This window comes from Agrilus planipennis, unplaced genomic scaffold (genome assembly GCF_000699045.2).
Source record: "Agrilus planipennis isolate EAB-ADULT unplaced genomic scaffold, Apla_2.0 scaffold126, whole genome shotgun sequence".
NCBI lineage: Eukaryota > Metazoa > Arthropoda > Insecta > Coleoptera > Buprestidae > Agrilus > Agrilus planipennis.
In genome coordinates, this window is record NW_020439036.1 from 55,332 (window position 1) to 77,239 (window position 21,908).

General features: G+C 36.8%; 1 protein-coding gene across 8 annotated transcripts in view; it reads right to left on the minus strand.

Annotated features, from left to right (window-relative positions):
- Positions 1-458: 458 nt before the first annotated feature.
- Positions 459-21,908, minus strand: part of LOC108736233 (tyrosine-protein kinase Abl) — a 28,085-nt gene continuing 6,635 nt past the window's right edge. For 2 of the 8 annotated variants that reach the window (XM_018468583.1, XM_025976678.1), the window contains exons 2-9: positions 13,758-14,030; positions 12,427-13,689; positions 12,236-12,361; positions 11,908-12,043; positions 11,731-11,843; positions 11,117-11,337; positions 9,747-10,602; positions 7,208-8,795 (exon numbers count right to left, since the gene is read on the minus strand). In XM_018468583.1, coding sequence (XP_018324085.1) covers positions 7,474-8,795; positions 9,747-10,602; positions 11,117-11,337; positions 11,731-11,843; positions 11,908-12,043; positions 12,236-12,361; positions 12,427-13,689; positions 13,758-14,030 — 4,310 coding nt within the window. In that variant the 3' untranslated portion in view covers positions 7,208-7,473. Of the gene's footprint in view, positions 2,047-2,997; positions 3,854-4,367; positions 4,589-4,981; positions 5,095-5,158; positions 5,295-5,486; positions 5,613-5,677; positions 5,985-7,207; positions 8,796-9,746; positions 10,603-11,116; positions 11,338-11,730; positions 11,844-11,907; positions 12,044-12,235; positions 12,362-12,426; positions 13,690-13,757; positions 14,072-14,484; positions 14,805-21,908 lie in introns of those variants that run through there. The other 6 variants (XM_025976677.1, XM_025976676.1, XM_018468586.2 and 3 more) reach the window with 6 other exon arrangements.

Sequence of the window (21,908 nt, forward strand, 5' to 3'; positions counted from 1 at the left end):
ATATTGTCATTTCTTTTATTACACGCGTACAAACTCATCTCTTCATTTGAATGCATATTATCGTAGTTAATTTAAAAGTAAAAGTTGTTTTATTATCAAAAATACGTATTAAGGCTTGTTTACTTATTTTCACGCCCTTCAATAAATCTTAAATCCGATGTTTTACAACAGCCAGACTTGCCAGTCACATGCTAATGTTTTTCTTCTAGTTTACACATTCTCTTTTTTTAGAAAGTAACACTTAGGGATTTGAAATTTTTTAATAATTTTAAGTATTCTTGATCCCTATTTCTTCTTAAGTCATGTATGTCAATGCATTTCTAACTTAGGAATGGCAGTAAATAATTTGAATTTGAAATTTTTTATTATTTTTGGAATGTGAAAATTATCTCGAATGTTTCAGAAAAAATGCACATTGAGCACAAAACTAACTCAGTATCTAAAAAAAAACCAAGAAATTAATTGCAAAGAGAAAATCAAACAAGTGGTAGATACACAGCATGTCTCAGTTAATTTTCTTAATATGTAAAACATGGAATTTTTTTTAATTGCCAATACAGCCGGTCAGTAAGCTTGCTGAAATAAATATCGTAGTCAAAATTAAGAACAAAGATTCACGAAGCGAATAAAAAGGAAAATTAATAATTCGAAAGATTAATACGCAACCTTACAATCTAAACGCTAGTTAAGTGGTCCTGTAATTGTTTTCTGTTTATTTTTCTTTCTATCGCAACACCGCATTGACAACATCTTTGATTGTGTTGTTAACGTCGTTAAGATACCGTATGTTTTCGGTACTGTTTCTTGATCCCGCTGATCTGAGTTGTCTCGCTTGCGACTCTAACCTGCTCAGTAACTCTCGAAAATGGAATTTCGCATGCGCGGGAACAACATTATCCGAATAATCCAAACAAGAGACGTGAAGAAGTCCTATTTTGTCGGACAATTGCAACCAATTGGACGTGGAAACGTTCGAGTTCGACCTAATGCTTTTTACCGTTGTCTCCAGGGCTTGACATATGTCCAGAATATTGTCCTTATCGCTTCGGTCCGAGTTGTTTGTTTTAGAATTGTCTTCAAGGGGCGAAGTGTTGTTAGTTGGTTTAATGGAAACTGGAGGTTTGGAATTTGATGATATAGGGGTTGCGTATATTGCTGGCACAAGCGGACGAGAGGACATAATCGGTTTTATTGATTTTAAGGGCGGTTTTGTGGGAATTACTGGTTTCTCGTCATTGGTTGTCGGTGGTGGCCAAGAACGTTTGTCAGTTTTGGATGTGGTTAAAATTTTGAAAGAGTCTTCAGAAGTTTCTACGGGGGAGGTTTCAGTCGACGCTTCCGTGTTTTTGTCGTTTTTAAGCGGCATTTTCGGACTTAATTGAATTGTAGATTCTGTTGCTTCTTTAGTTTCCCATAATTTTTTTAAACTACTTATACTTCCGGTACTTTTTCTTTTATCGTCTCCTTCATCCAGTCTATTCGTACCATTATCAGAACTTGCAGTGCTTTCTCTTTTGTTATTTTCCTTTTCATGTTCTTCTTCACCATTATTTTTAATCTGCTCTGTTTCGTCTTCGTTTCTGTCTGCTTTCTCGATTTTTCTTAAGCGTGATTTGAAATCTATAATTCCGGTTGTGCCATTCTCTTCCTTGTCCCTATTTTTAGTAATAAACGAGGGGTCGACTTTCTTAAGTTGCGGTATGAAGGAGTTGGGTTTATCGTTTTGTTTTGGGGAAGTCTCTTTTTTGTTAAGATCTAAATTCATGGTTTCGGACAGTTCGGACACAAGTTGTAAGGCGGGATCTAAACTAATACTACTCACAGCCGTAGACGACGGTTCTACTGGAGATTCGGATGAGTTTCTGCTCTTCTTGTCTGCACGTTCTTTGATCTCGGCGACAAGTTTCAATTCCATCTCTTTCATCACATTTTTATTTTTGAACACCAACGACGACGATTTTTCTTTGGCATTTGATGACAATACGTTCGCGTCATCTACGTTTTCGATTACGTTTTTACTACAAATTTCCTCGTGCTCTTCGAATTCTGGAAGTGAAATTGAAAACAAAAATCGAAAAAAAAAAAACAATATACAAAAGTAACGAAGATGTTCTGCCTCTTTCTTCACATTCTTTTTATCCCAGTCACTTCTGAATCTTGGCTGGTCAATTTACTTATTAATTAAAGCGTTCAAATAAATTTATAATTGTAAAATTGAAAAAACAATAACGTTACAGATTTAAAACAAATCCACTCACATTAAGAACGGCCATTCTGTTTCAAATTCTTAACGCTGCAGCAAAAAGATAACAATTTTGTATTAGTTTTTAATTGATTAAAACGTTTTGTTTGTAGATATTGAAGGAGCGTATTCATGTATTCATAAAAAAAAAGAATTTTAATTGAGTTACACAAGAAGAAAGTGTTTTCTTTATAACAGAAAACGCCAGAAGTAGTGTGTTTTGACCGGTTTCGTTACAAAATGAGGAGGAGCATTTCATTGACCGGATACTAAGTTACGCTAGTTCAACACCTGCGGTTGGGTTAGCAAACTTTATCATTCCCGATGGTGCGACTGGTCATACGCGTCCAACCGATCCTCATGTTGTACCAGAATCTGCGTTGGTCTGTGGTTGTTCTTATTCATCGCACCCTACTTTTGGATACGTATAACGCACGATAGTGAATGATAAAGCTCATCAACCCAATTCTCAATCAACGGCAAATATTAAACGCGTATGATTTAGTAACCCGTCAATGACACCCCCCTCCTCAATTTGAAATAGAACTGGTTAAAACACACTAATAATGGAAGTTTAAGTAACTCAAAATTAATAAAAGAAAGTGCTGCAGCAAAAAAGTATGAAATAATTTATTTGAATTCGATTTAATTGATTTTGTTGGCTAGGATAAATTTAATTCTTATGCTCTTATATGATAATGTACACGTGTTTATTTGAATGTATGTGTAGTGAATGCGATTAAAAAACAACTTACCGTCTTGAGGAAATATAGGGGGAGGAGGTAGGGGTTCGAGAGGAGATCCGACCGCCGGTACTACGTCCGAATCGACACTCGCGGGACTTCGACCTTCGACGCTTGGACTTGTAAGACTTAAACTAGTACGTACGGGACTTCCCGCGTCCTCTTTTGTTTCTTTTGTACTCGCGCAACTATCACTCGACGGCTCGCGTTTCTTTAAATTGACGCCGAACCGCGATCCCGCCTCCTCTACCGATGGATGCAAGTCGCCGTTATCTTCCGTTTCTTCGTTGAACTTTCTCGACGTTAAAGGCGAAATTGGAACGCGTTTCTTCTTCATTTCCGCCGACAAGGTCAACGACGTCGAGTGGATCTCATCAAATGTCCCATCGAATTCTTCGGGTGGCGGTGGCAAATCAGTGGGTGGTGGAGGGAATTCCAGATCGGCCAAAGTGGGTTGAACCGCCCTTGACGGACTTCCCTGCCGGAAATTTCCGTGAGACGTCTTGAACGTTCTTAACCCTATGTCGGTGTTGTTAGTTCTCGTGACATTTCTTGTTCGGCTAAGTTTTGTGGCAGTGGGAGAGCTAGGCGGTAAGGGAGCATGGAACGTGGTGACCCCACTTGACGAATTGCTGCGAATCATTTGGGGCTGCGTTTTGATGTTCGTTCGAGGAGATAACGAACGGGCGCTGGGCTCAACTTGCTCTGCTATTACAGGGTTTACCGCTTGCGCATGCTCTTGACTGTTGGACAAACCACTTTGACGTAGAGATTCTAAATATGCGCCTATGCGTGCGCCTTTGGGTAATGTGCCGTAACGACTAATGGCTTTTTTCACGTTCTGGACTTCCAATGCCGCCACCTGAACCTAAATAAAGAGTACTTTCTTTTTATTTTATTTGTTCTTTTAAATTAGCCATATTATGCTCCTTATTAATCAGAAGTGTCGTTTTATTTATTAAAATATCTTATTGTTATTTGAATTGTCTTATTTATTAAATTAAATAAGGGTGATACTCCCATCATTCTCCGTCCCTCACGAAAATATATATATTATCTACTCCACGAAAGAATGAACGGGTATGAATCTATCAGCGAACTTCATGTACACCATCCTTTCTTAAATCGATTAACAAAAATAAAGACAGACGTTGAAGAGATTAGTGAACTAATAAATGACATAAGACTGTAGAGTATAATTCGATAAACGTAGTATAGAAAAAGGATAGCGCTATGCGCTACCTATCACTGCTAGAATGGTGGCATTGCTGTACCTAAGAACGTATGAATCAACACTTTTGTTGGCTCCGCCTACAATGACGCAAGTTCATTCTTTCCTGGGTTGGGTATCTATATATATATATATATATACAAACACTTACAGGTTGTTCCTTAGGAGGATAGGTCTTCGATTTTCTTCCACGTTGTTCTAATCCCCTATTACCCATCACTGGAGCTCTTTTGAACGATGTTACTCCGAAAGTACTGGAACTTGACACTTCAGGATAGGAATGAGCCCCAGAATCGTCTGTATCCGGCGTCTGATCTTGAATATCGCTTTCACTATCACCCTTGGCCAGATTTTGAAGCTCTTTCGTTATTCCTAATTATAAAAATATAACTAAAACATGTGTCGAGCAATGTTACAAATAAGGAAACAAAGTTTATACATTAATTCAGTATAAAAAATTAAAATAAAGTTTTTTACCCACATTACAAGCATTCATAAGCACTGATTAATATAAGTATGTATGTACAAGGCTGACCAAGGTTTCTTCGTTACAAAATTATTTTAGCAACACAAAAAACAATTACGAAGCCTTGGTCTGTCCTGCATGTGCATCATCATAATCTCATTAATGGAAGATTATTTTGACTCTGTATGCGGCCCATATTCTTTTTAATTAGTTTGTTATCAAACTTGCTACAAAAAATATCGTGCATTGTTAGTCAATCAGAAAAGACACATAACTGAATCAAAAGTCCGCAAAAATACCTTTGAATGTCATATTAATACCATTTAAATCAGTTCCATCTTCCAGATGAGACTCCGACTGACCTTGGTCATCACATGTGCTGTCACGAAAAGAACTACATGAAGATAGGAGACTAAAAAATTAATGGATTGTTATGAAAGATTCTAATTAATAATAAAAGAAAGTAACTTATTTACCTAGTACGTTTTGGAGGCACAGGAGCCTGTTTGCCTCTCCTGTTTGTTGTACGTCTTAATTGAACCATGCTACTCTTTGAATTAGTTGATTGTCCTCCTGTAAATGTTGACAACTTCACCGGAACATTTCCATGATCTGAAATGAATAAAATGCTCTGTACTTATACATTTACATAACTTTTTAAAATGGAGAGATAACATAATGAAAAAGGAAGAAATAGGGGAAAATTTTAGAGGCAAAGGAGGAATTAGAACAGGATAAAAATGGAAAAAAAATGTAAGTCTTTTTGGAATAAATATATTTTTGTTAAACTACAAAATTAATTACCTGCTGTTTGATCAGTTATAACAAGCCCGTGTAAGTTGCCGGTGCTGCCAGCATGAGATTTTTTGTAGGACATGTGAGAGGTGGTGACCGGTATCATTCCATCGTCTTGAAGCTGTTTTTCGACCTCTAAAAAATTAAGATTCTTACATAGTTACAATTAATTTCTAAAAGAACAACAAATATAAATTTACCTTCTGTTATGCTACTCTCTTGAAACATATGTTCTAAGGCGTGATGGATTTCTTTGAAAGTGGGTCTTTCATGGGCATGCCATTGCCAACACTGTCTCATAAGTTCGTATATTTTTGGAGGGCATCCAGGTGGACATTCCATCCTGTAACCTTTTTCTAGCATGTGATATACATCAGTGAGATCGACGCCTGGATAGGGAGACATCCCATACGTAGCTATTTCCCAGAGAAGAATTCCGAAAGCCCATACATCTGATTTGGTTGAAAATTTATTGTATGCTAGTCCCTCAGGAGCGGTCCATTTGATCTTTGAAAGAGCATATTTTACTAAAGACTATATTTTGTACCATGTGTCTTTCATTTCAAGAAAATATCGAGGTTGTCTAAAAAATATTTTGTAAATTTTATATTTTGCCAAACAAGATAGAACACCTGACATAAATACATATAGTACAAAATATGAGACATTAAAAGTTTAAGGTAAATGTTGCACATTGTCCGTTTAAGTTAGGAACGTTTGAAAAATACACCCGGAAATAAAAAGAAAAAGCGCTTGTAGCCACTTTCAAATGTTAAAAAGGATCAACACCATCAAAAGTGAAAAACAAAAAACGAATTCATCATTGTTGAGCACAAAAACGTAATTAAATAATCTACGGGTATCACAGCTTAGTGTAAATAAGTTTAATCAATGGCAAGCTTACTCATCGTCAGTTGTTAGTTATTTCATGTTCTCTAATTTGTTTTATTTTTATGACAAAAGGCCATAGAGAAAAAGCACAGTTAATAAACCACCGCAGAACATGTGGTATCAAAATATACTTTCTGAATGTTTCAGATCTCTAATTGTAAGTTAATTAGTTTAGAGCTCTAGATGAAAAAGTGAACTTTTTACTTTTGATTGATATAGCGATTTTAATAAAAAATTAAAACTTTGATAGTATAAAAAGCTTCTTTCAACGATATAGTTTCCATTAACTCATTTATGATGTGAACCATATTTAGAAGCTATTAGAAGTTAAAACGGTTTCAATCGTGGCAAGACGGGACGACGCTCTTGCACGGACCGCCCATATTGTCATTTCTTTTATTACACGCGTACAAACTCATCTCTTCATTTGAATGCATATTATCGTAGTTAATTTAAAAGTAAAAGTTGTTTTATTATCAAAAATACGTATTAAGGCTTGTTTACTTATTTTCACGCCCTTCAATAAATCTTAAATCCGATGTTTTACAACAGCCAGACTTGCCAGTCACATGCTAATGTTTTTCTTCTAGTTTACACATTCTCTTTTTTTAGAAAGTAACACTTAGGGATTTGAAATTTTTTAATAATTTTAAGTATTCTTGATCCCTATTTCTTCTTAAGTCATGTATGTCAATGCATTTCTAACTTAGGAATGGCAGTAAATAATTTGAATTTGAAATTTTTTATTATTTTTGGAATGTGAAAATTATCTCGAATGTTTCAGAAAAAATGCACATTGAGCACAAAACTAACTCAGTATCTAAAAAAAAACCAAGAAATTAATTGCAAAGAGAAAATCAAACAAGTGGTAGATACACAGCATGTCTCAGTTAATTTTCTTAATATGTAAAACATGGAATTTTTTTTAATTGCCAATACAGCCGGTCAGTAAGCTTGCTGAAATAAATATCGTAGTCAAAATTAAGAACAAAGATTCACGAAGCGAATAAAAAGGAAAATTAATAATTCGAAAGATTAATACGCAACCTTACAATCTAAACGCTAGTTAAGTGGTCCTGTAATTGTTTTCTGTTTATTTTTCTTTCTATCGCAACACCGCATTGACAACATCTTTGATTGTGTTGTTAACGTCGTTAAGATACCGTATGTTTTCGGTACTGTTTCTTGATCCCGCTGATCTGAGTTGTCTCGCTTGCGACTCTAACCTGCTCAGTAACTCTCGAAAATGGAATTTCGCATGCGCGGGAACAACATTATCCGAATAATCCAAACAAGAGACGTGAAGAAGTCCTATTTTGTCGGACAATTGCAACCAATTGGACGTGGAAACGTTCGAGTTCGACCTAATGCTTTTTACCGTTGTCTCCAGGGCTTGACATATGTCCAGAATATTGTCCTTATCGCTTCGGTCCGAGTTGTTTGTTTTAGAATTGTCTTCAAGGGGCGAAGTGTTGTTAGTTGGTTTAATGGAAACTGGAGGTTTGGAATTTGATGATATAGGGGTTGCGTATATTGCTGGCACAAGCGGACGAGAGGACATAATCGGTTTTATTGATTTTAAGGGCGGTTTTGTGGGAATTACTGGTTTCTCGTCATTGGTTGTCGGTGGTGGCCAAGAACGTTTGTCAGTTTTGGATGTGGTTAAAATTTTGAAAGAGTCTTCAGAAGTTTCTACGGGGGAGGTTTCAGTCGACGCTTCCGTGTTTTTGTCGTTTTTAAGCGGCATTTTCGGACTTAATTGAATTGTAGATTCTGTTGCTTCTTTAGTTTCCCATAATTTTTTTAAACTACTTATACTTCCGGTACTTTTTCTTTTATCGTCTCCTTCATCCAGTCTATTCGTACCATTATCAGAACTTGCAGTGCTTTCTCTTTTGTTATTTTCCTTTTCATGTTCTTCTTCACCATTATTTTTAATCTGCTCTGTTTCGTCTTCGTTTCTGTCTGCTTTCTCGATTTTTCTTAAGCGTGATTTGAAATCTATAATTCCGGTTGTGCCATTCTCTTCCTTGTCCCTATTTTTAGTAATAAACGAGGGGTCGACTTTCTTAAGTTGCGGTATGAAGGAGTTGGGTTTATCGTTTTGTTTTGGGGAAGTCTCTTTTTTGTTAAGATCTAAATTCATGGTTTCGGACAGTTCGGACACAAGTTGTAAGGCGGGATCTAAACTAATACTACTCACAGCCGTAGACGACGGTTCTACTGGAGATTCGGATGAGTTTCTGCTCTTCTTGTCTGCACGTTCTTTGATCTCGGCGACAAGTTTCAATTCCATCTCTTTCATCACATTTTTATTTTTGAACACCAACGACGACGATTTTTCTTTGGCATTTGATGACAATACGTTCGCGTCATCTACGTTTTCGATTACGTTTTTACTACAAATTTCCTCGTGCTCTTCGAATTCTGGAAGTGAAATTGAAAACAAAAATCGAAAAAAAAAAAACAATATACAAAAGTAACGAAGATGTTCTGCCTCTTTCTTCACATTCTTTTTATCCCAGTCACTTCTGAATCTTGGCTGGTCAATTTACTTATTAATTAAAGCGTTCAAATAAATTTATAATTGTAAAATTGAAAAAACAATAACGTTACAGATTTAAAACAAATCCACTCACATTAAGAACGGCCATTCTGTTTCAAATTCTTAACGCTGCAGCAAAAAGATAACAATTTTGTATTAGTTTTTAATTGATTAAAACGTTTTGTTTGTAGATATTGAAGGAGCGTATTCATGTATTCATAAAAAAAAAGAATTTTAATTGAGTTACACAAGAAGAAAGTGTTTTCTTTATAACAGAAAACGCCAGAAGTAGTGTGTTTTGACCGGTTTCGTTACAAAATGAGGAGGAGCATTTCATTGACCGGATACTAAGTTACGCTAGTTCAACACCTGCGGTTGGGTTAGCAAACTTTATCATTCCCGATGGTGCGACTGGTCATACGCGTCCAACCGATCCTCATGTTGTACCAGAATCTGCGTTGGTCTGTGGTTGTTCTTATTCATCGCACCCTACTTTTGGATACGTATAACGCACGATAGTGAATGATAAAGCTCATCAACCCAATTCTCAATCAACGGCAAATATTAAACGCGTATGATTTAGTAACCCGTCAATGACACCCCCCTCCTCAATTTGAAATAGAACTGGTTAAAACACACTAATAATGGAAGTTTAAGTAACTCAAAATTAATAAAAGAAAGTGCTGCAGCAAAAAAGTATGAAATAATTTATTTGAATTCGATTTAATTGATTTTGTTGGCTAGGATAAATTTAATTCTTATGCTCTTATATGATAATGTACACGTGTTTATTTGAATGTATGTGTAGTGAATGCGATTAAAAAACAACTTACCGTCTTGAGGAAATATAGGGGGAGGAGGTAGGGGTTCGAGAGGAGATCCGACCGCCGGTACTACGTCCGAATCGACACTCGCGGGACTTCGACCTTCGACGCTTGGACTTGTAAGACTTAAACTAGTACGTACGGGACTTCCCGCGTCCTCTTTTGTTTCTTTTGTACTCGCGCAACTATCACTCGACGGCTCGCGTTTCTTTAAATTGACGCCGAACCGCGATCCCGCCTCCTCTACCGATGGATGCAAGTCGCCGTTATCTTCCGTTTCTTCGTTGAACTTTCTCGACGTTAAAGGCGAAATTGGAACGCGTTTCTTCTTCATTTCCGCCGACAAGGTCAACGACGTCGAGTGGATCTCATCAAATGTCCCATCGAATTCTTCGGGTGGCGGTGGCAAATCAGTGGGTGGTGGAGGGAATTCCAGATCGGCCAAAGTGGGTTGAACCGCCCTTGACGGACTTCCCTGCCGGAAATTTCCGTGAGACGTCTTGAACGTTCTTAACCCTATGTCGGTGTTGTTAGTTCTCGTGACATTTCTTGTTCGGCTAAGTTTTGTGGCAGTGGGAGAGCTAGGCGGTAAGGGAGCATGGAACGTGGTGACCCCACTTGACGAATTGCTGCGAATCATTTGGGGCTGCGTTTTGATGTTCGTTCGAGGAGATAACGAACGGGCGCTGGGCTCAACTTGCTCTGCTATTACAGGGTTTACCGCTTGCGCATGCTCTTGACTGTTGGACAAACCACTTTGACGTAGAGATTCTAAATATGCGCCTATGCGTGCGCCTTTGGGTAATGTGCCGTAACGACTAATGGCTTTTTTCACGTTCTGGACTTCCAATGCCGCCACCTGAACCTAAATAAAGAGTACTTTCTTTTTATTTTATTTGTTCTTTTAAATTAGCCATATTATGCTCCTTATTAATCAGAAGTGTCGTTTTATTTATTAAAATATCTTATTGTTATTTGAATTGTCTTATTTATTAAATTAAATAAGGGTGATACTCCCATCATTCTCCGTCCCTCACGAAAATATATATATTATCTACTCCACGAAAGAATGAACGGGTATGAATCTATCAGCGAACTTCATGTACACCATCCTTTCTTAAATCGATTAACAAAAATAAAGACAGACGTTGAAGAGATTAGTGAACTAATAAATGACATAAGACTGTAGAGTATAATTCGATAAACGTAGTATAGAAAAAGGATAGCGCTATGCGCTACCTATCACTGCTAGAATGGTGGCATTGCTGTACCTAAGAACGTATGAATCAACACTTTTGTTGGCTCCGCCTACAATGACGCAAGTTCATTCTTTCCTGGGTTGGGTATCTATATATATATATATATATACAAACACTTACAGGTTGTTCCTTAGGAGGATAGGTCTTCGATTTTCTTCCACGTTGTTCTAATCCCCTATTACCCATCACTGGAGCTCTTTTGAACGATGTTACTCCGAAAGTACTGGAACTTGACACTTCAGGATAGGAATGAGCCCCAGAATCGTCTGTATCCGGCGTCTGATCTTGAATATCGCTTTCACTATCACCCTTGGCCAGATTTTGAAGCTCTTTCGTTATTCCTAATTATAAAAATATAACTAAAACATGTGTCGAGCAATGTTACAAATAAGGAAACAAAGTTTATACATTAATTCAGTATAAAAAATTAAAATAAAGTTTTTTACCCACATTACAAGCATTCATAAGCACTGATTAATATAAGTATGTATGTACAAGGCTGACCAAGGTTTCTTCGTTACAAAATTATTTTAGCAACACAAAAAACAATTACGAAGCCTTGGTCTGTCCTGCATGTGCATCATCATAATCTCATTAATGGAAGATTATTTTGACTCTGTATGCGGCCCATATTCTTTTTAATTAGTTTGTTATCAAACTTGCTACAAAAAATATCGTGCATTGTTAGTCAATCAGAAAAGACACATAACTGAATCAAAAGTCCGCAAAAATACCTTTGAATGTCATATTAATACCATTTAAATCAGTTCCATCTTCCAGATGAGACTCCGACTGACCTTGGTCATCACATGTGCTGTCACGAAAAGAACTACATGAAGATAGGAGACTAAAAAATTAATGGATTGTTATGAAAGATTCTAATTAATAATAAAAGAAAGTAACTTATTTACCTAGTACGTTTTGGAGGCACAGGAGCCTGTTTGCCTCTCCTGTTTGTTGTACGTCTTAATTGAACCATGCTACTCTTTGAATTAGTTGATTGTCCTCCTGTAAATGTTGACAACTTCACCGGAACATTTCCATGATCTGAAATGAATAAAATGCTCTGTACTTATACATTTACATAACTTTTTAAAATGGAGAGATAACATAATGAAAAAGGAAGAAATAGGGGAAAATTTTAGAGGCAAAGGAGGAATTAGAACAGGATAAAAATGGAAAAAAAATGTAAGTCTTTTTGGAATAAATATATTTTTGTTAAACTACAAAATTAATTACCTGCTGTTTGATCAGTTATAACAAGCCCGTGTAAGTTGCCGGTGCTGCCAGCATGAGATTTTTTGTAGGACATGTGAGAGGTGGTGACCGGTATCATTCCATCGTCTTGAAGCTGTTTTTCGACCTCTAAAAAATTAAGATTCTTACATAGTTACAATTAATTTCTAAAAGAACAACAAATATAAATTTACCTTCTGTTATGCTACTCTCTTGAAACATATGTTCTAAGGCGTGATGGATTTCTTTGAAAGTGGGTCTTTCATGGGCATGCCATTGCCAACACTGTCTCATAAGTTCGTATATTTTTGGAGGGCATCCAGGTGGACATTCCATCCTGTAACCTTTTTCTAGCATGTGATATACATCAGTGAGATCGACGCCTGGATAGGGAGACATCCCATACGTAGCTATTTCCCAGAGAAGAATTCCGAAAGCCCATACATCTGATTTGGTTGAAAATTTATTGTATGCTAGTCCCTCAGGAGCGGTCCATTTGATCGGAAACTTGGCTCCTGCGTGGGCTGTGTACGTGTCGTCCCGCATGAGTCTTGCAAGACCAAAATCAGCTACTTTGACTAGATGATTCTCTCCAACGAGACAATTCCTTGCGGCCAAGTCCCTATGGATGAAGCTTCGACTTTCCAAGTAGCTCATACCACTCGCTATCTGGGTAGCAATATACATTAACACCACCGCATTAATTTGTTCTTTGTTTCCGTTTCTGAGATAGTCTAACAGGTTCCCCTTGCTCATAAACTCAGTGATGATGTAAAAGGGCGGTTCTCTTGTACACACCCCCATGAGTTGTACGAGATTGGGGTGTTTCATCTCCTTCATAATTGCCGCTTCTTCGAGGAAGTCTTTTAAAGCCATTGTGTCCTCCTTGAGTGTTTTTACAGCCACTGTCATATTGTATCGCTTCCACACGGCTTCGTAAACATCCCCGTACTGTCCTCCGCCAAGTTTGTGACGCATTATGATGTCCGTGCGGTCGATTTCCCATTCATCTGGTTCTGGACTTAATGGGAACACGGTGGGTTTGTTGTGTTTCGGGGCAGGATAAAGTAACTGAGTTATTAAACCATCCGAGAGCATGGAATGATGATGGACTAGTTCGGCAAGAGTGTTGAATTTACTTTCGGCAGTTACAAAGACTTTACCGTCCGAATCTTCATTTATTCGGTAATGGTATACTCTGCCTTCGTATCTTAATGATATACTTCTTTGGCCTGGACTACTTTCCGATTCTCTTACCAAAAAACTACCGTTTATGCCGCAGCTCAATAAATATTCTGCTGCATTTCGGGAAATTGGACCGTGATACCATGAATGTTTCTCCAACGAGTTAACCGGGGTCACGTAATTCGATGGTACCCAACCGACCTGATTTGAAACTGAATGCGCCTCGCACCATTCTCCACTTTTATTATAACTAAGAATTCGAACTTGTTCGCCTAAGCAGACCAAAATATATTTTTTACTTCCTTCGTAAGTAGATACTATATCTACGAAATGTACAAACCTTTCTTTAAACTTAGCTGATTTTCCCCGCCTGCTTGGAAATCATAAAGAGCTACGAAAAGTTGAGGATCATCTTCCTCTTGGGCAAGAAGATTTTCTTTGGAGGTCCAACGATTGGCTGCTTCTAAGGACATAGGCGTGGAGGGTGGTGCGGAACCCGATGAACCGGACAAACTTCCTAAGGTGCCCCCTGAACCTAAGGTTCCAGTACTTGGCGCCTCTGAATCGGGCAAACTCGGTATGTGTGGCAAGGGTCGACTTTGTAGAAGAGCTTCTAAAACGGAATTGTCGTAAAAATTTAAGGACTTATCTGACCTGCAAAATATTATGAAGTATAAATAATAATAGTAGTGACACACCGGCGATGGCAGCATAGAAATCGGGAAATTCAAAATCAAATAAGAGCAGCAGTTGGGAAAAGGGGGAATCCCTAGGTGTTAGTAGTCGAGTGGAGCACCACCTAACAACGACGAAGGGATGACGGCTGAAATGTTTACGGATGAGGTATCGCGAGCCGCAATAGCATAGGAGTGCCTTATAACCAAAGAACAACTGATGAAGGGGGTTCTAGGAGCACCCGCAGGAGGAGGGGTGCATTCAGCAAACGACAAATTTCTATGTATGACTTACATAAAAACTAAGTTTTTTTGAGGAAGACATTCTGAACGCACTATATTGAATTGATAAATAAATTTTCTAAATAAAATTATACATATGTATGTACATACATTTTTTTACCATAGCCCACTGTACTAACTGAAGTTTAACTAGAATTCCGAGCGTTAACAGTGAGCTTCTGCCTAAAACGACTTAACTTCCTTTAAAACTGGATTATCGCATGGACCGTCGCCAGTAACCACATCCTACAATCAACTGATTGAGCGCTAACAGTAGTAAAAGTAACCATGCATTTACTAATTTGAAAAACGACTTTTATTAATTAATACCGTGGTTCTAAAAAGGTGGATGAAACCACAAAACATAAAGATTTATTATTATTTTTTTAATAAAATATATATATGAAATCACTATTATTTAAAATGTAATATCCCAGTTGTTCCGGAATTTCAGTTTAAACGTGTCGTACACATTAAAGTAAACGTTCAATTACAAAATTAATTAATGTCAGATCGGATGAGTACTCTTGATTGTTACACTTATCACCATTTTATTACCGTTACATTAAAGTTACAACGCTATCTAAATCACTTCGCAATTTAATTTCATAGCGAATTCAATATCATTTAGACATAATTTAATATCTACACCAGTTATTACCAGCAACCGATGCATACTATTTACGTGTGTGCTACATGTGTATGAATAAATTTGTTTAATAATTCCGACTAACAAATATTATTGTCAGGCATGTTATCTATAATTATTACAATACAATTCCTTTTTTGTATTGTAATGCTAAAATATTCTCAAATAACCACAGCATATTTCATCGTTCGTATTTACACAATACATAATGTACAAACAACTGAAAATTGATGGGATATTTCATAAATAGTGGAGAAGAGTTGCGAAAATGCAAGACTAAGACCGTCTTTATACTAGCAAGACCAAGACTAAGACCGAACGAACAAGACCAACGCTAAACCAATACCGAATACCCATGACTAAACGAAAAATTATTACTTCCGGAGAATTTATGAGTTAAACTATTTGAAGAAACTTTAATACATACGAGGTCTGTCTGTTAAAAAGTATCGTAAATTTTGTGTTTTTTCAAAAATTATTTAGTTATCATAATCCCCACCAAATATTATAAACTTGCGTCAACGTCTTTTCCAATCCTCGAAGCACTTCAAAAAATCATTTTTTGTGATCTTGTTCGGCTCCTCCTTCGATGCCGTCTTTATCTCCTCAATCTTCTTCAGTTTCGAGAACAAGAAAAGTCTTAGGGGGCCAGATCTGGGGAATACGGTGGCTGCGGCATTATTAGTGTGTTGTTTTTGACCAAAAATTCGAGCAAAAAAACACAGATGTGTGAGCAGGGGCGTTACCATGGTCCAAAAGCCAATTTTTGTTCTTCCACAAATCCGGGTGTTTCCGGCGGATTGCTTCGGGCAAATTGGGCATAACTTTCAGGTAATATTCCTTATTGACCATTCTACCCTGTGGTAAAAACTCATGATGCACCACGTCCCTGCAATCGAAGAAAACACTGTAAGGAAAACCGTCACATTCGACCTAATTTGGCGCACTATTTTCGGTGTTGACTCGTGTGGCAGCTTCCATTGGGACGATTGTGCTTTGGTTTTCACGTCATAACCATAAACCCATGATTCGTCACCAGTTATGACCCTCTGGAGCAAATTTGGGTCGTCGCGGACATAGTCCAACAGCTACTTAGTAATGTTAATACGATGCTGTTTTTGTTCGAAATTGAGCAATTTTGGTACGAATTTCGCGGCGTCCCGTCTAATTCCCAAATCATTGGTAAAAATCGAATGGCAGGAACCAATCGATATGTTTAGGTCCTAAGCAACTTCATCAATGTTTTTGCGCAGGTGTCCGGAACGCTCTTCGTCGTTCACATCTTCTCCGCCTTCTGAGAACATTTTGTACCACCGATAAACGTTGCTTAGGTCCAAGGTAACTTCACCATATGCCACAGTTAATATTCGGAATGCGTCCGTGCACTTAATTTTGTTTTTTCACACAAAATTTGATAGAGATTCTTTGAGACCAGACAATATTGGTCTTGCTTTGTTGATCACTACAGATTACCTCAAGTTAATGAGGAAACAAAAAAGAAGAACTTTCTTGAAGTGGTTTACATATGATTCTTTTTTGTTTGAATGAGATATGCCCGAGATGATTCCACATAAATTTTCACTTTAACTTAATTAACTAACACTTTTTCTTGAAGTCAGTGCGAAACTACTTAATAAAGAAAACCAGAAACCAACGGAAAAAGACTACAAACCAATTTTTATTAATGAAATGGCGCAATATACCCACAAGCAAGTTCAAAATACAGTGTAAACTCTATATAACGACACCTAAGGGACCGAACATTTTTCGGCGTTATAAAGAGTGGTCGTTAAATGGAGAGAAATAAAAGATATTATTATACTATTCTATAATAATATGCATTAACCAATATAGTACACATTTTGCACACGAACATTATTATTCATACATTGCGTATAGCCTATTATCTTCGTCTGATGTTTTTTGCTACTCCAATATTTTAATTGTATTTTGTCATTGTCATATCTTGAGATACTGCTGGATCAACTTGATTATATAAAAAGTATTTTTTTAATAGTTTCGCTGCATCAAGTGCTTGTTTGATGCTTGGTGGAGGGACAGGATCGTCTTCTTCAACAACGTACACAGCTGCAGTTCTTATCTATTTCGGCAACTTAGAAAGTACTGCTTAATGATTTATAATGCCGCATTGTTGTCGTTAAATAGAGTGAGCGTGACGCTATATAGAGTGTAATATTGTATAGAAAACAATGTAAACCAACCAAAGTCAAGCAATTTCGACGTTTTAAGGAGTTTGTCGTTAAATCGAGTGACGTTATAAAGAGTTTACACTGTATTAAATTATTGTAAATACACACTTTTTCTTTTTCAAAAATCAGATAAAAAAATAATAACAATAAAAAGTTATAATCCTTAAAAACCAATATAATCAATTAATATTTAAATACAAACTTACAAAATGTACAGATTATTTATTGAAAGGTGCAGCAGGTGTATGAAATGAAATGGTAACAAAGCCGTCACAGTAAGAAAAGTATGTACTTAATTAATTACCAAAACTTAGCAAGTCGCCGGCGTTTGGTGAACCTCAACGAATCCATTTAGAGCTATAACTGTTCTTTTTATTTATAAGGTGCTCAACCTTGACAAGGCCACTTTCATAACACCTACAAGTATCAAACACGAATTGTAAACGTCTCAGAATTTGCATTGGAATTGATATAAACCATTTGATGGATTTTATGACTTCGCAATTTCGTAGCTTGTAAATAAATAATTTATTTATTTAACAGGCGTTATACCTATCTCTCCATAGGTACTAATTAAATTCTTTTATAAAATGAGCGTTAACAACATTGTACGCTGTATTTATTCATTTTCACTACGCTGAATAAAATTTCAAAGAAAACTGATTACTGATCTTCGTTATTTATACGTAAATATTTTCTCATTGACAGCTTCCACCCTGCTAGTTTATCTTCCGTCCCTATATTTCAATTTCTATTACTTACTAGTGACCCGCCCCAGCTTCGCACGGGTGCAATGCTGATACTAAATATATTTTTGTTTTGTTTAGATTATTATCGAAAAGGGGAAATCTTCAAAAGATACCCCCTGAACATACTAAATATACTACAGAATGTCTTTATATACAACATTCACAGTTTTTTTGTCATTAGACAATACAAACCGGCCTCCCGGCCGGTACCGCCGCAACCGCTATGTCCCTGCATTTTAAATCTGTAATATCTTCGAAAATATTCATTTAAATTACATGCTGTAAAGGGCCATATTGATCTATATTAAATGCACAATGTATTTAAGGTACTTAATTGGATAAGAATTAATGCTGTATTGCCTACAATCGCTTCGTAAATAAGTCATTATTTCTCATAAAAAGTAAAGGATAAAAATGGTTATTGTGGGTTATCCCTAAGAGATAGACATATACCATCCCGGACTTTTTTGTAGACCCTTTTAAGATGTACAATATTGTAGTACATTATTTTGATCTATCTCGTAGGGTTCAGCCAGCGTTTGCAAGGTAAGCGCAAAAAATGTGTTTATTTACGACATCACATTAGAAACCTCTAAAATTATCAGTGTTTCCCTACTATATTATGCATGTATTATACATATAAACCTTCGTCTTGAATCACTCTATCTTTAAAAAAAAACCGCATCAAAATGCGTTGCGTAGTTTTAAAGATTTAAGCATACATAGGGACAGACAGCGGGAAAGCGACTTTGTTTTATACTATGTAGTGATTGTAGAAATGTTGTAGAATTACGCGTGTCTTTTTAATTATTATTGAATCATAAAAAATATCATAGGCCGTCAGGTAGACGATCTAAATTGTAAAATAATGTAAAAATCGAAAGGTAGGACAATAATCAATTTCAGGATACGCGAACATGTCCGAATCTGAATAGTTCAACGAACGAACGAATACAATACATTAGGTGCATGACATTATTTCTGTTTTAAATAAAAAGATGGACATTGAATTCACATACCAAAAGCTTTTCAAGGTTAACAAATTACATCGCGTCTGATAGTAATTATCGGAAGTCGTTATGTTGAATGTATTGTATGTATTAAATATAGACGTGTACGTACAATATGTAGATTGTAGATGCATGACCTGTCTCTCTTATTAATTGTAGGTAACGTACAATATTATGAGGGATTATATACGGATGACGAAAATATCACAAAATGAGGAGGATAATGAAAATAACTTATGGAAGTTAATAAGGAAACGGACAGACAGGATGATATGAGACAAGAAGAGTTAGTTAGAGACATACTTGTTAGGATTATAAGGATATTATAAGCCTATGTTTACCGATAACAATGACGATCATATAAATAAACAAAAGTACAAAAAGAAAATTAGAAGAAGTGGCTGATTTCCGGTATCTAGGAGGTCAGATAACTGAGGATGGAAGGGGCAGTAGATACATAAAATAGAGGGAAAATACGTCACTTTACCGAGCGGCATGGCCTAGAGGTCTAGACCATTGCTTAGCATTCGGGAGGACGACGGTTCGATTCCGGGTCCGTCTGCCTTGGTACAAGTTTTTATGTGGTTTCTTTGGATCACTTAGGCAAATGCTGAGGCAGTAATACTCCATAGATAATCTTTCATTCTCTTCTGTCTTCATTTCGTCCGTCTCATCTTTCTCACCCAAACCACCACCCACCCATTCCCACGATTCCTGAAAGCAGGCTGAAGAGGGCCTTCCGCCCTACCTTCCGGAATAGTCCGGAGGGACTGCCCGCCCACCAGCATTACTGGCTGGTGGGAATGAAACACCCAAAAGTTTCAAGTTTTAGTCACTTTTATGCTCGTTAACAATTAAAAGATTGAAATACGGAAGATGGAAAAGAAAAGGTTAAAAGCGTTCGAAATATGGTGTTACAGGCGAATGATAAGGATACAGAGGATGAAAAAAGATAGAAATGAGGATATATTAGAAAGAGTAGGAGAACAAAGATCATTATGAAAGTCAATAAGAAATAGGCGAGATAGGTTGTTAGGAGACCTCAGGTATGAAAGGCTAGAGGAGTAGAGGTAGATCTAAATTAGATTACTGTTCACAAATAGTTAAGGATATCGGATATTTCGGTTTTAAGGAAACGCAAAGATTCGGTCAGGATACGAAAAAGTGGAAGTGCATGTCCAACCATTCTAAGGACTGATGATCTTATGATAATCCAGTTTGAGATGTATCAAATATTTGAAAATGGGCCGGGTTTTCAAAATGTATTAAAAAATTAGAAGATTAAATAATACTAACAACTGTACTTTCAGAAAAAAACGAAACATCCTCATTTGCATCCGCAAAACTAAAATTTCAATGATCTCACCCCGATCCTCAAGCTTAACCGTACTTGTTTGTATCTTCACCCGCCTCCGCTAAATTACAACCGTTACAACCCTATACTAGAAGTAATTAGAGAAGTAAAGTGAGACAGAAGCAGATTAGATTACTGTTCGCAAATTGTTAGGGAGACCTAGGGGATATTCTAGTTTTAGGGAAATGCGAAGATTGGCTCAGGATAGGAAAAAGTGGAGGTGCGTGTCCAACCAGTCTTATTCGAACCGACGACCTTATGATGATGATGATGATAATGATGAAAAAATACTCCTTCGTTCTTAAAAAAAAAAAACTACAGGGAATGCTTTATAAAAACAATCAATGCTTTTAGGCTTAATGAGTAATCATATACAGAAATAATTACCATTTCTAACGTTGCGTGACTTAAAAGGAGTTATAAGATTACCCACCCTTCTGTACGTAAAGTCTTTCAAATTAGCACAGAAAAAAATAAAGGCACTCTATATTCGAGCTTGATGACCGTGGTCTATGATTTTTTTCTCCACCTATAGTAAGAAAACCGGCGGAGTCGTTTATCTGACGTTACACCAACAGTGAAGGACTTTATACCTTCGCTACGTTCGCTGATTATGCCAACCTTTGCTTTTGGCGAAACGTCGGAAAAACGATTCTATCGATGTTCTTTTGTTACCGAAGCATGAGAAGAAACAATCCGAGACCACGCCCAACAACTGATTTGGGTGGAAACCACGTTGACATGCGGAAGATGATAAAAACTTTTCCTCATCATCATAAGGTCGTCAGTCCAAAGACTGGTTGGACACGCACCTCAACTCTTTCCTATTCTGAGTAAATCTTCGCATTTCCCTAAGCCTAGAACACCCTACATCCTCAACTATTTGCGTACAGTAATCTAATCAAAGTTTACCACTACCCCTCCTAACTCCCGTTTCTGCCTCTAATATGTCTCTGACTAGACCCTTCATGCCTGAGAAGGTGTCCTACCAAACTATCCCGCCTTTTTCTTATTGACTTCCATAGAGTCCTATGTTCTCCTATTCTTTCTAATACCTCTTCGTTTCTAACCCTCTCTATCCACGGTATCCTCATTATTCGTCTGTAACACTGCATTTCGAACTATTCTAACCTTAACAACCTTTTTTTTTATTGAAGGCGACTTAACCCTGCGCTATCCTCTGCTTTATATCCCTTCTACTCCTTCCGTCCTGACCTAAGTATCTGACTTCCTAGATACCTAAAATCGGCCACTTCTTCTAATTTTTCGTCTCCTACCTTTCCTAACAAGGAATAAATGCGATATTTTACCTGGAAGAGAATGTTATTTCTTCCCTAAAATCATGGAAAAATATCGTACTTTCGGCAGGGGTATGATTAAAAATAAATTTTAAAACAACAGTTTCTATGTTACAAAATAGCATTTCTCAACAAATCCTGGTTGTTTCTTATTCAATACTAATTTATTTACTATTTGGTACACATATTAAGAAAAAAAAAACTATTTAATAGGTACCAGTTTATTTTTCATTTAAAATATTCTTTGTTATCACATAATATTAAG